Source organism: Octopus bimaculoides, chromosome 4, assembly GCF_046866305.1.
Source record: "Octopus bimaculoides isolate indiv1 chromosome 4, ASM4686630v1, whole genome shotgun sequence".
Taxonomy (NCBI): domain Eukaryota; kingdom Metazoa; phylum Mollusca; class Cephalopoda; order Octopoda; family Octopodidae; genus Octopus; species Octopus bimaculoides.
The window spans coordinates 131,764,070-131,782,397 of record NC_142931.1 but is presented as its reverse complement, the minus strand read 5'-3'; the positions used below and the strand labels follow the sequence as shown (position 1 = coordinate 131,782,397).

At 34.9% G+C, this 18,328-nt stretch overlaps 1 protein-coding gene across 7 annotated transcripts in view; it reads left to right on the top strand.

Annotated features, from left to right (window-relative positions):
* The window catches only part of LOC106882879 (arf-GAP with SH3 domain, ANK repeat and PH domain-containing protein 2), a 255,065-nt gene extending 241,079 nt beyond the window's left edge, over nucleotides 1–13,986 (top strand). For 5 of the 7 annotated variants that reach the window (XM_089351483.1, XM_089351481.1, XM_089351484.1 and 2 more), the window contains 4 exons: nucleotides 8,652–8,713; nucleotides 9,248–9,366; nucleotides 10,383–10,508; nucleotides 12,436–13,986. In XM_089351483.1, the coding sequence (XP_089207609.1) occupies nucleotides 8,652–8,713; nucleotides 9,248–9,366; nucleotides 10,383–10,508; nucleotides 12,436–12,510 (382 nt within the window). In that variant the 3' untranslated portion in view covers nucleotides 12,511–13,986. The remainder of the gene's footprint in view (nucleotides 1–8,651; nucleotides 8,714–9,247; nucleotides 9,367–10,382; nucleotides 10,509–12,435) is intronic. The other 2 variants (XM_089351485.1, XM_089351480.1) reach the window with 1 other exon arrangement.
* The last annotated feature ends 4,342 nt before the right edge of the window (nucleotides 13,987–18,328 follow it).

Sequence of the window (18,328 nt, the reverse complement as noted above, 5' to 3'; positions counted from 1 at the left end):
AAGTTTCAGCCAGTTAAGCCATCAGTACACACACACACATAATGAGCTTCCAGACAGTTTCCATCCACCACATTCAATCACAAAGCATTGGTTAGCCTCAGGCTTGTTGTAGTAGAAGACAGATGCCCAAGATGGTGTGCTGTGGGAGTGAACCTGAAACCATATTGCTGCAAGTCAAACTTCTTAAGCACAACTGCCATGCCTGCACCTCTGAAGATGCATTCATAAAAGGTCCTTATGTGAAACATCAGAACTACCCTCTCCTTCACAGCACATGACCATAATGTGTTTTATGAATTTCAACTGGTTTTTGTGCCAATGTAGATCATTGCTAGTTTCCTCTCACATTTTCTTATTCCCCACCTGAAGTGTGATAGTTGGCCTTGCTTAGATTTTGATGGATATCCTCATCCTCAACAGCACCATCAGCATCATCATGATCATCAACAACAACAATCTTGATATGATGGGTCAGATAAAAAAAATAATGCAAATTTTAGAGGTTTGTGTTGTTCTCAAAGTTTTCTGGAACATCATTTAAACCTGTCATCTATGCTGTCACATCAATGCTATATATATATATATATATATATATATATATAATACAAATAATAAATGAGTATATGCATATATACGTACATGTATGTACATACTTACATCTACCTGTATATATAGATGCATATCTGGGTACAGGACGTTGCAAAAAACGTGGACAAAATGATAAACGAGTACAGAAAACACACAGGCCACATAGAGAACATCTCCTTCATCAGCTGCCCCCTTCTAACACATGTGTTTTGAAGAGTAGGGCAGGACGCATCGTTAAAATGGCTCTTCCCACGGACCACAAATTAAATTAAAAGTAAATTTAATTCAAATTAAATTTGTAACGTGGAGGAATGCAGTGACAGACAAAACAAAACAGGAAAACGAAACAGAGAGAACAAACAAGAAGGCTATACGGCCAGACGTGAAAAAATATATGTGCTGAACTCTGTGAAGCAACGAACTGGAAAGGAGACGAAGAATTGTTCGTGCTAGCCTCGCGAAAGCGAAGATATGAAAGAAAGATAAGTAGTTAGAAACGTGACCAGGGAAGGGTAGGAGAAAGAGTGGTAGGGGGAGAAGAAAGGGGAGGAAGTAGAATATAGGTGTGCAAAGAGAGACAGGGAGAAAGAAAGAGATATAGTAGAGAAGGAGAGAGGCGGAGAACAGCAGATGGAAGAACGAGAGAGAAAGATACAAAGGTAGATAGAGTCGCGTCAGAAAAATATAGTTTAAAAACTTACTTGCAAGGAGGACGCTTAGCGTTCGGTCATGTAATACAAATAATAAATGAGTATATGCATATATACGTACATGTATGTACATACTTACATCTACCTGTATATATAGATGCATATATGTGTGTGTGTGTGTATATATTTATATATTTGTGTGTGAGTGTATGTGTGTATACATACACAAACATAGTTACAGTGTCATATCTCTGCTATTTTCACAATGTATACACTACAACACCACTGTATGTACAATACTCCTTGTATACACTCTATCTCGCTACTACTGTGCCTAGTATATACACTGTTTTTGCAATTTCTATTTACAGTATATATATGTACACACATCTGATGGGTTACTCTAGTCTTTTGTAGAGTACAAATTTATTATTATTATTATTAAACAAGAATATTGACAGTAACTTTGAAGTTTTGGCCAGCTACAATAATAATCTTGTTTACGGATAATATGTATATGTGTGTGTGTGTGTGTGTGTATAGTACTATGTAATATTCCTTATATACAAACACACACAGAAGTGTATGTGCTCACATATGCATGCACACACAATTTTGTTGCATTTGCTTGCATGTAAAGATTGCATTCTTCTTCAAATATTGGCGTGTGCTGCAGTGTTTCTTAAAAAATACGCATGCATGTTGCACCACGTGTGCACTACAGCGTGTACTTCAATGCAATATCTTTCGAGTTGAGTATATACCAAGGTACAAAACCGTTTTGGTCACTCCAGTGAGTACAAGTATATGTCATTTGTGCACTCTAAGCATACACCGCTGTACTCTTCTTAAGTACTGCTGCATGTGTCAAAGTACCAACCACGTTTAGGTTGAACGGCAAATAAGACATTACACTTCTTGGACTAATATTGAACGTCTGCTTTGTAGCATCACGGGCATATCTGAGTATAACGTGTTCCACTCATTGAAGTATCCCAGCATGCAATCTTGTTTGTTTTTATTTTGTTTTGTTATTTTTTGTTTGTTTGTTTGTTTGTTTGTTTTTTCTGCATCGAACTTTATAAGAACAAATCATTTAAAATGCATCTGAAGCTTGTTACTTTTACACAGGTGACGCGTCTCAGGAGTCAATTTTTTTTACCGCTTGTTTCTTTCGTATTTTTCGGGGTTTTTTTTTTTTATTTGTTTGCACCACAGATTTCAAGTCGCTATGCTTTTGGTTGATAAGTATTACTAATTGCAGCACATGCACGTAAAATATACGCGCGCAAGCACTTACACATAGACGCACGCAAACATACAAAAATAATCAATGATTCTTTTTCTCTCGAGTTTTTTTTGTGTACAAGGGAGGCTACTCTGCAATAAAACTATCTGATGTTCCCGATGACAACTTAACAGTTACTTCCCTTCTTATATATTTTACTTACGTGGTTTTTTGACATTCGGAAAATAAATGTGATGAACTTAAAGGTTGATACGTTGCGAGTTCGTATAACGTTTGATGTTTCCCAAATGAAGGGAGGGTGTTGCAATAGAATTAAATAAACTTTCAATTTTGTGTGTACACATACACATCCAGTTGTGAATGTGTGTGATATTTGAAATACGATGCTTGAGGTTACGATGGTAAGTTAATAATGACAACCTTGCGACTACAATATCTCTACTGTGTTACTACTCTTACCCGCATGCACAATACCACTTACTTGATATATAGCTATGCTTGCCTCAGTTTGCTGAGGTTATTGCATATCCCACTGACTGGTGAGTATATAAAAAAAAACCGCCAGTACAAAAGATGAAAAAAAAATCTAATCAAATGCCAAATAAGGAGATGAGTTGAATTTGAAATAGTAATTGTTCTAATTTCCTAAGTACACATACACGTTTTTACGATGGGCTTCCAGTTTCTGTCTACCAAATTCACTCACAAGGCATTTGCCAGTTTGGGGCTAAAGTAGAAGACACCTACCCAAGGTGTCGCACAGTGGAACAGAACATGAAACCACATTTTTGCAAAGTGTTTGCTATGCCTGCTTTTTAATACACATTTACTCACACAGACTGACAATGGCATTGCATAGTAACCAACATGTTGGTATAGTCTTTCAACATTGTACTCAGATGGGTGGTGGGTTGGTAGAATCACTTGAGTCTCTCACAAAATAGTTTTAGCGATATTTTAGTTACATCTCTTTGTGTATTAAATTCAAATCCTGTCTTGGCTGAGTTTACCATTAATCTTTCTGAGGTGGTTAAAGGAAGTGCCTAACAAATATTTATGTTAATTTAGCCAACCAGATTCTCCTCTAATATTTATGGCCATATATCTATATTAGAATTTCATATACTACTTGTTTACACAATGTCTTTTCATGTTTCTCTAATATTATTTTCATATTATAGCTCAGGCATATCATTTAGTTCCAGTTCTAAGTTCTGATAGTCATCACTGTCATCATCAATAGCAGTAATTTAATTTTCCACGTTGAATATAGTCTTTGTGTGTGTATGTGTACTAAGATTTAAATTTGTCAATGTGTCCTGATGTTTCTGTCTCTCTAAGGACACATTATGTCTGTTCAGAATGTGTTACTACAGTACTGCTGTAGCAATGATAGTCTGCTATATAACATCATTTTTTTAAAAATGCATGATGAACTTCTTTGTGTGTGTGTGTGTGTGTGTGTGTGTGTGTGAACTCTGTTGCATTTACATGAAGGAGCTTCAACAATGAAACCAATATAACATCATTAACAAATCCAAATATTTTTTCACCCTCTCCCTTCTTGATATATATATATATATATATATATATATATATATATATATATATATTCATGCTTTGAAATCCTCAATTTCAAACTCTCATATTTGGTTTTGCTATGTGAAAGAATCTTCATATGACTGTGATCTTATTTGAATCTTGTTTTGGAGATGTAAAGTGGCTTTGATGGAATACTTTTTTATTTCGTGCGTTTTTTTTTTTTTTTTTTTTTTTTAATATCTACAAGTAATATGAAATATATCTCATGAATCCATTGATCATAATTCTTGACCTTTTGGCATATATATATCACATGACCGTTTGCTGTGGGTATTTTAGTACTGAATAATATATATAAAATTGGGATTTGTAAAAACTAATAAACAAACTATACATATAGATAAATATGTTAGTGAATCAAACTCGAATATAGCCTGGTTTTCACATTTTATTTTTGTATTTTTACAATTTTACAGTATTATGTATTTCTTGTTTTATAACAATCTTCATGTAAATGTTTATCTGGTTACATTAACAAACAGCTAGTGTGCATATATATATACATATATATATATATATATATATATATATCATCATTTAATGACCTTCTTCCATGCTAACATGCCTTAGATGATTCGACAGGAGCTGGCAAGAATCATTGTTATTATTATATTTATCCTACATTATATTGGTATAACTATGATGTAACCCCAAAAAAACTGACTCACTAGTCAGTATCATTAGATGGTAGCCAGCATAATAAAATAGGAGCTTTATGTGCATGCCTTTACCGTTACCATAAATTAATTTAAAAGATATTTATATATATAATTTATATATATAATAGAAGATGCTTGCCCAAGGTACCTTGCAGTGGAACTGAACTCAGAACCATATGGTTGGGAAGTCACACCTGCACCTGTATATCATCATTGTCGTTTAACGTCCGCTTTCCATGCTAGCATGGGTTGGACGATTTGACTGAGGACTGGTGAAACCAGATGGCTACACCAGGCTCCAATCTGATTTGGCAGAGTTTCTACAGCTGGATGCCCTTCCTAACGCCAACCACTCAGAGAGTGTAGATATGTTGGGAAATTAAAACTATTGAAGTCTCTCATTCTTCACATTATAAACCTGCTACAATTTAGGCTCACCTTTTCAAGTTAACTTCACATATTGCTAATATACAAAGCTCTTGGGGCAGTGAGGTGGCAGAATTGTTAGCACACTGGGAAAAATGCTTAGTAACATTTCATCCAATGCTCAGAGTTCAAATGCCACCAAGGTCAACTTTGCCTTTCATCCTGTCGGAGTCAATAAAATAAGCCCCAGTTGAGCACTGGGGTTGACATAATTGATTTACCTGCTTCCTTGAAATTGCTGGCCTTGTGCCAAAATTTGAATTCAACATGCAATGCTCCTGCCAATTTCAGCAGTATTTCATATCTCAATGTGAGATGTGTGTTTTCAGAGACACATCACATCACCAGTGGTGGTGGTGGTGGTTGTGGTATTGACTGTTTGCTTGATTGATCATTATGCTTCTCGTGCAGGCAGCTGTGGCTTTAGTATATACACATGGGTGGGTATATAACTGAAATAAATATGTGTCTAGTGTAATCTGAACTGGAATCTTAGAGAAGATAGAATTTCAGGAAATAGTTTTAGAGGATGTCATTGAATCTCAGTTGCTTATTTACTTTTCAATGCATATATATGCACATGCATGTGCACATAAGTACATATATACATACAGTTGGACAAATAGACAGACACACATACACTTACATACAAAACATACATACATACATACATACCAAACACATACATACATATATATACATATTTAAGACATAAGTGTGTGAATGAAATTTGCTTAGTGGGATGCAAACCCAATTTTTCGGGAGAATAATCTAAGCATTTTCATCAACCCCTACCAAAAAAAAATTATAATTTAGGGGGTGCACTTGCACCCCTGCATCCCCTGCTCCTAAGCCTATGTTTAAAGAGGGAGAGAGAGAAGTGGGCTGTCTGAAGCTATTGTCCCTCACCTGTTCACAGAGGTGCTTGCAAGCATATTCACACACACAATAATAGAGCTTATGTAACTGCATGGAACCTGAAGACAGAAACAATCTCTATGATAATAGGTGTTTTAGGTTTAGTCAAAAAGCATAGAGACAAATAAGTGACCAAAACCCCAGGACTAACAAGTATTTATAACATAGACAAACTAGCATTACTAGACACTCCACTTGTCCTATGCAGTGCACTCTTAATACAGTAAAAATAACAACACCAAAAGCAAACCACAGCCCATACTTAAGGCCCAGTGAACTATGTTACTGTTCTGTGAAAGCAAGCAATAAACATAAGATTACATAATAATAATGATGATTTCATTTATTTGCCATCAATGCAAAGGTTGAAGGGACAGTACAAGACAGACATAAAGTGTAGGGGTTTACATATAATGAAAAGGTAAAATAAATAAATAAGAGTGAGTATACATACTATAGAATGAAAATGAAGGGAAATATACATAGTATATAAAGGTTAGAAAAAAAGGGAGTGGGGATGATAGAGATGTCCTCCTGATAAAGGATGACCCCTAGGGATAATCAAGGAACCCCACAACAACAATAATAGGCAATAAGAAGAGCGTGATAAGGGATTGAGTCTGTTTATTGAATTGACCAATTTTTTGATAGCATGTTTGTCTTTCTTGGGTTCAAAATGAAAAGTGAAAAAAAAGACACAGAAATTCAAAATATGAATGGGAGTATCCTGCTTTCTTTTTTAGACAAAATGATGTCATCAGTTTTCTCTTTTTCATAACGTGTTTGTGTCTGGATCATGCAAAATGCATTTTGGCTTCTAAAATCTATGTTTGAATTCATTATCTGATGCAAGTGGAAATGTACAAAATCGTTCAGTTAGCTGTAAATTACTTTGTAGGTGCAAAAAGATTCAGCTTCTATGTGACAAAGATGGTCTTACATTACTATGATTTCAGGTAGTGGATTGGAAAAATCTTTAGTGTTGGACAAAATGCTTTGCAGTAGTTTTTCTAACTCTTTATGTTATGAGATCAAATCTCACTGAGGTCAATTTTGTCTTTTATCCTTTCAGGAGACAATAAAATGAAATACCATTGCCAGAGATTATGTAATTGACTGTCCTTTCTCCAAATTTCTGGCTTTGTGTCTCTGTTAGAAATGATTTCATACATTTAACTGTAATGATATCAGAGTGTAATAAGGATTTTTACTTAATATAGATAATAATTTGTATTCATCATTGCTTTAGCATCCACTTTTCCTAAATTTGCGTGGGTCGTTGAATGGAATTTGTTGAGGCAAACTTTCTACGGCTGGATGTTCTTCCTGTCACTAACTTTCTCTTGTTTCCAAGTAAGGTAATATTTCATTATGACCAGACAGGATTTCATCAAAGATTGGTAGCAGGACACCACTTGCATGGCAGTGGCTTTTGTTTACAATTATCAAGTGAAGTCAAGGCAAGGAGACAGCAACACACACACACATGCATACGTGTGCACATACCCCTCCACACACACACACACACACACACACACACATGATGGACTTCCACACAATTTCTGTCTACCATTTCTGCTTACAAAGCATTGGTTGGCTTGGGGCTATAGTAGAAGACACTTGCCCAAGATGCCACATAGTGGGACTGAACCTGAAGTCATTTGGCTGCAAAGTGAACTTCTTACCACACAGCCATACCTGCAACTATTTATTTTGGATGTAAATATGGTGCTTAATAGGTATAAAAACAGAAACTAATATTGATATCAGATTATAAGATGCTGGTACTTATAAAATATTATTGCAATCATCTTCCATATCGTGTCTGTCTAAAATCACTCTGTATGTAATTTTACCATTGTTTCTGGAACTTATTTCTGAGTAGTCTTAAACCTCCATTTTATTGAAAATAGAAGACTGAAATGAAATACTTGTGATCAAAAGTGGGAGATATATATCTAAAACGTTGCTCACTCAAAGTGTAACTTTCTCGAAACCATTTGTGAGGACAAGACTGATGACAGTATTATTATCCATCAAAATGCGGAAGTTAAGGTGCCACCAAACTTGGAGTAGAATTTTTGATAAGAAAACTCTTTAATTTCTTGACTTGTTTTTTGTCACAACTAAATTACTTCAGCTACCCAAAGGCTCAATATATAACACTGTACATAACACTATGTAAACAGATAAGTTTTTTTCAGTTTTCCATATCTACCATCTGCTGACCTAAAGTTATATAACCTACAGCCCATGTCCACAGCTAGATAGGACCATTGAGTCTCCTTACAATGATAGCTCACTTCAGCAGTCTCAGACATAGCAATATTGATTATCTGGTCTTCATACAATGGTTGTGCATTTCAAAAATTATTCCATGCACACACACACACACAATATGTGACTCGGCAAGGCTCAGTAGAATAGCAGCTATTCCTTGAATAAATGCAGGCTGCCAGGATTTAAGACATTATAGCTTTATATACTAGATTCAGTTCTAAATCTTGTTTGTTTGATATCTCTAAACTGCTGTCACAATAATGTCTTTTCTCTCTGCAGTGTCCTCCCTCCACCTCTCCCGCATCCTCGCAGTACAAGAGCTTCCTCTTTGAATAGCGCTGGTAAGTTAAACCATTTCTGACACAACTTCTATAAACGCAATCAAATGATTTACCACCAAACAAAAGGAAATGCTCAAAATACTCTTCATAGTTCTTGCATCAACATTTAGATTTATAATTGCATGCACATATTTCTAGGCATGTTGTCATCATCATCGTCATCATGGATTTTACTTACTGTTCGTAATTCTTAATAACATGAAGTGGACACATGCTCAGTTCAACATTTCCTCTAGATGTTAATATTCAGTGTCTTCTCATTATTGGTCTGTTAAACTACCATATTTGAAGGCATAAAAAACAAACAGGCATATTTGATGCCCCCCATTTTCAGCTACCCATATTCAAGAACAAGAGGTTTTAGTGCATTAAAGCATGTAATATAGGTCCAACATCACATGTAGGACCCAGGGTGATTTTTTTTTTAGGTATTTTTAATAATCTTAGCTGTTCATTTGTTTATTATATTCATTGATTAATTCTCATCTGAAACATTAAAATTGATTTAAGCAAATTGTTTGTTTCTTGTTTCAGATTTGACCCTACGTAATGATCGAAGTCGTTCTCGTGACAGAATTGATCCTGGGGGGAGAGTTGAAGAGACTCAGGGCAAAGACTTTGTAGCACCACCTGTTCCTGTTCCACGAATTAAGGTATGTTCCTCAGTGCCATTTCTTTTAGATGAGATGATTGACACAGCTCTCCTGCAATTTATTTTCTCTTGACATTCTGACATGAAAAAGGAAAGGAAATGAAAGCCGACATCTGTTTCAAACCCTCAGAACATCTAATTGCAGTTAGATCAGATGGGGATGTTGGCCTGCTCGCCTAGCCAGCGGGGTGGCATCATTTGAAGGCTAAAAGAATGCAAAAGTGCATTGTGACCAGTGATGTATAACAACATCTGATAACCTGGTCAGTCACGTGATCACGTGATTCAATCAGTATTGACATAGAAGCCTTTAATATACCTGGTAGTATATTATAGTTGCATAATGAAATACGGTGACCCTACCAGCAATTAATTTCCTCTGTATATCATAACCAGAAACGCTACTCAGTATATTAGTAACCAAACCATTATACAAGATGCAGACTGGATGATGATAAATCTACATGAAATTCTAAACTTAATAGTATCAGTTATACATCTAACTTTGTAAATACGCATGTAAGTATATAATGTAAAGGGAATAAACAGAAGATTAATCCAGGCACATGTATTAATATATTTCTGACCTTGTATATATTTATATATATATATATATACTGTCTAACAAAACAGCAAGTTGGGAAAATATTTTGGTATTATTTATTCACCATTACACATGTTTCATTTGCTAATAAGAATTATGTTTTTCCAACTTCCTGATTTGTGATATAATAACTCTACAAACAATATTTCCATAATTTTCAACTTTAATATATATCTTACATCCATCACAACTACATACTGGATTGTAATACTGGAATAGGCAGATGTGCTTCAAGAGGATATAGCATAGGTTTTACCCTACTTATATACATGTAATGTGTGTATATACATGTATAGATGATTTGACTGGGGACTGGCGAACCAGATGGCTAAGAGTGTATATGTGTAATTTGTTGTATATGTGTAATTTTGTTGGGTAGAATGGTGTTTATTGTTGTGTGTGTCTACTTCCAGAAAAAATCTAATGGTAAGAGACGCTGTCGAGCTAAATATGATTGTGATGCTGATAATGAAGACGAGCTGACATTTAAAGGTGGAGAAATTATTATCGTCCTCCATGAAGAGGAGGAAGAGTGGTGGGTGAGTACATTGACGCTTGACTCGATCAGAGCTTCTTCAGCTCTTGTCATTTCTTTTGTCTTTTACTTGTTTCATTCATTAGACTGCAGCAGCCATGCTGGAGCATTGCCTTAACAACAGTTTTAGTCAAATGAATTTAACCTCAGTATTTATTCTCTTTTTTTGTTACGCCTGGTACTCACTCTATCAGTCTCTTTTGCCAAACCACTAAGTTGCGAGGATATAGTAGAAGACACTTGCTCAAGGTGTCATGCAGTAGGACTGAACCTGGAACCATGTGGTGGTTTAGGAGCAAGCTTCTTACTGCACAGCTACACCTGAGTGAGTTTATTGAAAGGTGGGTGAAAGTTACGAAAATGGCAAGAGTGGATGGTACCTCTCTAAGTGTAGACCTGTAAGTCAGAGAATGGGAATTGGGGAGGGCACTTGCCCCTTCATGTTTAGGGAGATCTTGGATTGTGGGGTTCCTCGATTATCCCTAGAGGTCATCCTGTATCACAAGGACTACACCTCTATCATCCCCCCCCCACCACTTTTTGGTAATTTTTGTATAGAAATTTCAGGCCTTGTATCTTTAGTAGAAAGGATTATTATTATGTGATGAACACTCACAGCTTATTTTGCTGGGTATGATGGAACGTGTCAATTGTCCACAGCCTGCAGATGAAGGTGACACTTGTTTACTGGTCCTGCTTCAAGAACCCTGGGAAGAATTCTTGCAGTTCCAAACAATGCTGGTTTTTGCAGGTGTTCTACCTTCACGCTTGCACTAATCTTTATAATTATTATTACTGAGTGAGAGAGCAGTGCATGCCATCAAAGTGACACTGGGGTAAAATATACGAAGCCCATTATACCCATCATGACTACCCGTCTGATAAGGGTACACCAGGCACTTGCAGCACAGCCATATGTGCGCGATATGGTGATCTCATATCAAGATAAACGGTGCATGACCTTGCAGGTGGGGCAGGTGAATTTTCTTTGGCTTGAGTAGCCCACCCTGCCCAATTGGTCCTTGAATAAGGGTTGTTTAAGGATGTTGAATGAAACACCCATGTTTCCAAAGGTGAATTATTCAGACTCAAAAAAATTTCTCTCAATACACATCTATGATGCTCCCCCACTACTTCTGTTCGTGATCAGAGGTGCACATATCGTCAGCCAGAAAGGGACATGTTCAACTAGTTACGATCAAACAACTTACCAGCAAATCTATGGTATTGAGCAGAATATTTGCTGTAGCCCATCTTTTTATTATTATTATTATTATTATTATATTATATTATATTATTATTATTATACGCGTAGGCACAGGAGTGGCTGTGTAGTAAGTAGCTTGCTTATGAACCACATGGTTCTGGGTTCAGTCCCACTGCGTGGCACCTTGGGCAAGTGTCTTCTAGTATAGCCTCAGGCCAACCAAAGCCTTGTGAGTGGATTTGCTAGACGGAAACTGAAAGAAGCCCGTACATATATATATATATATATATATATATATATATATATATATATATATATATATATGTATGTGTATATGTTTATGTGTCTGTATTTGTCCCCCCAACATCACTTGATAACCGATGCTGGTGTGTTTACGATTTGGTAGACGGAAACTGAAAGAAGCCTGTTGTATGTATGTATATATATATGTATGTATGTATGTGTATATGTTTGTGTGTCTGTGTTTGTCCCCCAACATCGCTTGACAACTGATGCTGGTGTGTTTACGTCCCCGTAACCTAGTGCGGTTTGGCAAAAGAAACCGATAGAATAAGTACTAGGCTTCCAAAGAATAAGTCCTGGGGTCGATTTGCTCAACTAAAGGCATGGCCACAGTCAAACAACTGAAACAAATAAAAGAGAATTATTATTATTATTATTATTATTATTAATTAATTTTTTTTTTTTTTTTTCATCATTTCAGGAAGGTGAAATTGATGGACAGCCTGAGAGACGAGGTTTGTTCCCGGTCAGTTTTGTCACCATGCTACCTAACTGACCCATTCCGTTCCCAGACAGATACACTGTAAGCTGGCTTCCACTGCTGTGAAAGAACAAGCCCCAGAACTGGCCAGATCAAAAGTCACAACCTACAACCGGCCTTTTCTTAGTTACAGCCATCTATTTTTGGATTAGAAAAAAAGACTCAGCAGATAACTCTAATCAACTCAGTAGCTGGCGCTATAATCTTAGGGCAGATTCACCATCAGGCAGTTTTGGTTTTTTTTTTTTTTTTTAATGTTGAATGCTCTGTTACCACATTTGGCAACTTTTCATGATCTCTTTGTGTATATATATATATATATAATATTTCAGTTGGTACTGGTACACTGCTTCTTCACTGACAGGAAGATAAGAATTAGTTGGGTTTTTTTTTTGGGGGGGGGGGTCCTAATGGAGTAGAGGGAAAAGTGTTGGAGTAAAACTTTCCTGACAGAAATAGTTAATATACAAACACATATGACCACCACACAAATACACACATTCATACATATGTATGTAAGTATGTATGTATGTATGTATGTATGTGTGTGTGTGTGTAATATATATATATATATATATATATATATATATATATATATATATATATATATATACGTATATGTATGTATATATATGTATGTATGTATAACGTATGTATGTATATATATATATATGTATTTATACATATACATGTATATGTATATGTATGTATATATATATGTATATGTATATGTATGTATATATATATGTATGTGTGTATATATATATATATATATATATATATATATGTGTGTGTGTGTGTGTGTGTATATATATATATATATGATATGTATGTGTATATGTGTGGGTGGGTGTTTATATATATACATATATACATACTTTTAAATAGGAAAAAAAAATATTTGTGAGAAATCCTCTGGAATTTTCTAAACATTTTTTTAATCTTCAACCATATCAAGCCAAAAATTTTAGACATTATGAAATGGGTTTTTTGTCTTTTCTTTATATTAATTACCCTTTTAATCAACAACTATTAATCATGTCTTGTAGAGGACCTGCTTTTTAATATCTGTTTGCACTGGATACATGTGGCAAAAATATGATGTGTTCATTTGTTGTTGTGAATACATGTGACATCATGCGGCATGCATCCTCACTCGTCCTTCCTGTTGGTTTACAGTGGACCATGAGGTTAATACCTTAATACCCATGTGTCAGGGGCTTTGCTATGAAACATGAAGCCAACATGTGATCGACATTTGTTGGATTTTCCTTAAACTAATTGTAGTCAAAATGAATGCTGTGTTGATATGGTGTAAATGGAAACATGTTTATCTAAGACAGCATAGATATGTGCCTAAAAGTAATTTCAGTGATACATGTTGTCAACTTAATGGTAGAACATGTATGTTGGCTACACTTAATGAACAAGTAACTGTACCATATCATTTTAGAGACAAATTGTCTTTTGTGTATATATATATATTTCTTTTTGTGACCTTTGGTTGATTTTAAAATAAGTACGAAAAATAGATTAATACAAAGTTACATTATTGGTTCCGAACTGGAATAGCACCTCCGACAAAACACACATTCCATTTATATTGAAAACTGATATATATACATACACCCATGTATGTATATATACATACATACATGTATATGCATATTTATGTGTGTGTGTATCTCTATATATAAATAGACTGTTGTGCACATGTGTATATATATATATATATATATATATATATATATATATATATATATATATGTGTGTGTGTGTGTGTGTGTGCATAAGTGTATACATATATATCTATGCATAAATGTGCAAGTGTGTAAATATTTTCTTTTTTGCAACTTTTAGCCTGTCCCCTGTAGAGTACAGCAGGTTAATTTTAGCTATACTATATATATATATATATATATATATACACACACACACACTCACCTATACTCTTTTACATCTAGCTTATCACATATGGTGTACAGCATGTTACCTATAATTTTTATACACACGTGTATATAGATAGATGTAATATATATATGTGTAATGTGTAAATGAGTATATACAATATACAAACATACACAGCCATATATACATACATACATACATATAAATATTGGAAGTTGTTAAGCTATCAACAAGCAAAAAATAGGCATGCTGGCCAGGGACTATTAACATCACATGTTTTATGTGAGAACATCATTCCCTATGTGGATTTATACATACATGCAAATGCATTTATTTGTATATAAAGACAGAACACAAATGAGCTAAGGTTCACTACAACTGTTTCAGACACTTTTTTTTTTTTGATGAATAATTCTATTACATCATGGAAAAAACTTTTTTTTTCAAATTAAAAATTTTAAATTTGGTTTTGACAAAATACCAAGACGTGGAATGCGTTATCACCCTAACTTGGTGTCCTTAATATTAAAATACCTTAATTCAAATAATCTTACAAATAATTACTTATATATACATAGATTATATATATACATAAATTATATATATATATATATATATATACATATATATATATATATATATATCACGTGATCATGTGACCGACCAAGCTATCAGATATTGTTACACATCACTGGTCACAGTGCGTTATTGCATTGTTTTAGCCTTCAAATGACACCACCCTGCTGGCTAGGCGAGCAGGCCAACATTCCCTGCTGATCGAAAAGGGGTCTGGAGCAATGTGAAATGAAGTGTTTTGCTCAAGAACACAATGTGCCATCTAGTCAGGGAATCAAACCCACAATCTAGCAATCATGTGTGCAACAGCCTTACAACTAGGCCATGCACCTTCACTATATATATGTATATATATATATATATATATATATATATATATATATAAGGTAACAAACAAAGGAAAAGAATTCCTTCAAAGGGGTTTGTAAAACATCCAATTCACTGCTACGTCGGTTGAATACCACATAAATATGGGTATAATGCAAATTACAAACAAGAAATTAAATAGAAAGATACAATTAACAATCCATTAATTTATTTATATTATAATATAACATTAATATACTATGAATATTAATACAGGGTGATTCAAAAGTTGCCAGGCATAAGAACAATTTATTTTTTATAAGAAACAGTTTTGTTTTTTTTATTTAACTGTTTCTTATAAAAAAAATAAATTTTTCCTGTGTATGGTGACTTTTGAATCACACTGTATAACATAAACAATTATTTAAACAACAAAAAAAGCCAACAATTTGTTTTGACTTATATACATTTTTTTATATATAAACAATTCAATTTCCTTGTATATAAGTCAAAACAAATTGTTGGCTTTTTTGGTTGTTTAAATAATTGTTTGTGTTATATTATATTATATTAATAGTATATTATGTTATATTATGATATAAATAAATTATTGGATTGTTAATTGTATCTCTCTATTTAATTTATTGTTTATATATACTTTTATCTTTCATTCTTTTACTTGTCTCAGTCATTTGACTGTAGCCATGCCGGAGCACCACCTTTAGCCGAGCAAATTGACCCCAGGACTTATTCTTTGTAAGCCTAGTACTTATTCTATCGGTCTCTTTTGCAGAACCGCTAAATTACGGCGACATAAACACACCAGCATCGGTTGTCAAGTGATGTTGTGGGGGAACAAACACACAAACACACACACACACACACATACGACAGGCTTCTTTCAGTTTCTGTCTACCAAATCCACTCACAAGGCTTTGATCGGCCTGAGGCTATAGCAGAAGACACTTCTCCAAGATGCCACGAAGTGGGACTGAACTTGGAACCATGTGGTTGGTAAGCAAGGTACTTACCACACAGCCACTCCTGCACCTATTTCGAGCTCATGATTCCCCTGCACTACTACCACGATATATATATGTATATATATATATATCCATAGACATAAGCATAACAGTGTGTGTCCATTGACTCACTTGAATTTTTCTACCCTTTGACAAATTTTTGTTGTTCATCCTACAGGATATCCAAACATCACCTTCCTTACCAAGGAAGCTTTGTTCCTAGGTTTCTCACTCCTAACCTCTCCCTGCACAGGTTGTATTTTCTTTACATGGTTATGAGTAGCAGATCTCTGCTTTTATATATGCAGGTACAACATGAATTTTTCAGAACGTTTGTTTCCAAAGCCTTTCTGGATTACTAATTTTTTCCTGAACCAGTGTTCGTCGTCACCTTGGTCTACACACTTTAAGTCAAACAAATATTAAATTTACTTAAATAATTAAATGAAATACAGGTATTTGTACATTAGTGCAAATTAGTGCAGATCAGAAGCTGTTCCATACCATCAGTGTGCAGAAAGTTGGCATTGTACTTGTGTGTATGTGTACCATTAAAGTTTGATGAGTTGTCTTTAAAGCTAAGGGCCTCATGGATGTGAAACCATTGGTCACTTTATGACCGGACATATATTTAACTTCATGTAAAATATATATATATATATATATATATATATATATATATATATGGGTTGGCAAATAGGGATGATGGATGGATAGAATGCTTTGACCATTCTGCAACATGCTTTACAATGTAGAAGTATGGTCCTTTACTTTCTGAGTTCAAATCCTGCCAAGGTCAGCTTTACTTCTCAATCTTTCAGGGTCAATAAAATTAGAGAACCAGTCATGTACTGGGGCTGATGGTATCAGCTAACACCCTTCCCTCAAAGGTACTCGCCTTGAGTCTAAGTTTGAAGCTTGGCAGAATTGTTTGAACATTGGAAAAAAATGACTTGTAAAGAATTTCTTCTGACTTTTATTTTCTGATTTCAAATTCTCTTGAGGTCACCTTTGCCCTTCATCCTTTCAGGGCCGATAAACTAAAGTAACAGTCATCTACTTGAGGCAGTGGTATCAACTAACCCCTCCTCTCAAATATTGCTGGCTTTGTGCCTAAATCAGCGGCTGGCTGGCAGAATTGTTAGTGTGTCAGACAAAATGATTAATAGCATTTTATCTGTCTTTTTAGATTCTGAGTTCAAATGCTGCCAAGGTCAACTTTGCCTGTCATCCTTTAGGGGTTGATAAAATAAAGTACCAATCAAACACTGGAGTCAATGTAATTGACTAACTCCCTCCTGCTTGAAACCGGTCCATTGGGCAAGTCATTTGGACTTTGAATGGAATATACCATATTGTAACGTGTATAAGGAACCCTCTAATTTTGTGGGGTTTAAAATTTGGAAAAAAGGTTTTGTAAGGGATCAGGTAAATTTTGATAAGAGCTCCTGCACTTATTTTGTCATGTGTTTCATTTTTGTGTGGGGAGAGAGAGAGATGAGAGACTATGGATATTGTAAGAAAGAAAGGGCCTTTTATGAAAGAGAGGGGAGACATTTTAAATACAATATAGAACTTTCGTGTTAATACAAAAATATGAATTTAACAGTCTCAGTGAGCACAAGTATGTACTGTTTGGCAGATAATTGTCATTCGTGATGGCCGCTTTATGTGCATGTCGTCGCTTGACAAACGGATAGCGACTCATTCAATAGGACGTCGCAACCCATTGGGTGTTGGCCTGAGGTTTGCGATGTTGTAAGTTATGGAGATTTGAGGTTCGAGAAAATAAGAAACTCCCATATTTTTTAACCTAATTTTTGACAAAAAATGGGTCCCTTATACACGTTAGAATATGGTATTTTGAATTTTTTTCTAATTTTCTTAGTTCTGAGTTCAAAGTCCATTGCAGTCACATTACCTACAATCCTTTCAGTGCTGATAGGTATAGTACAATGCCAGCACTAATACAGCCGACTTTCCCTCCAACTTTTACATCCTTATGTTCTACTAGGTCAAGT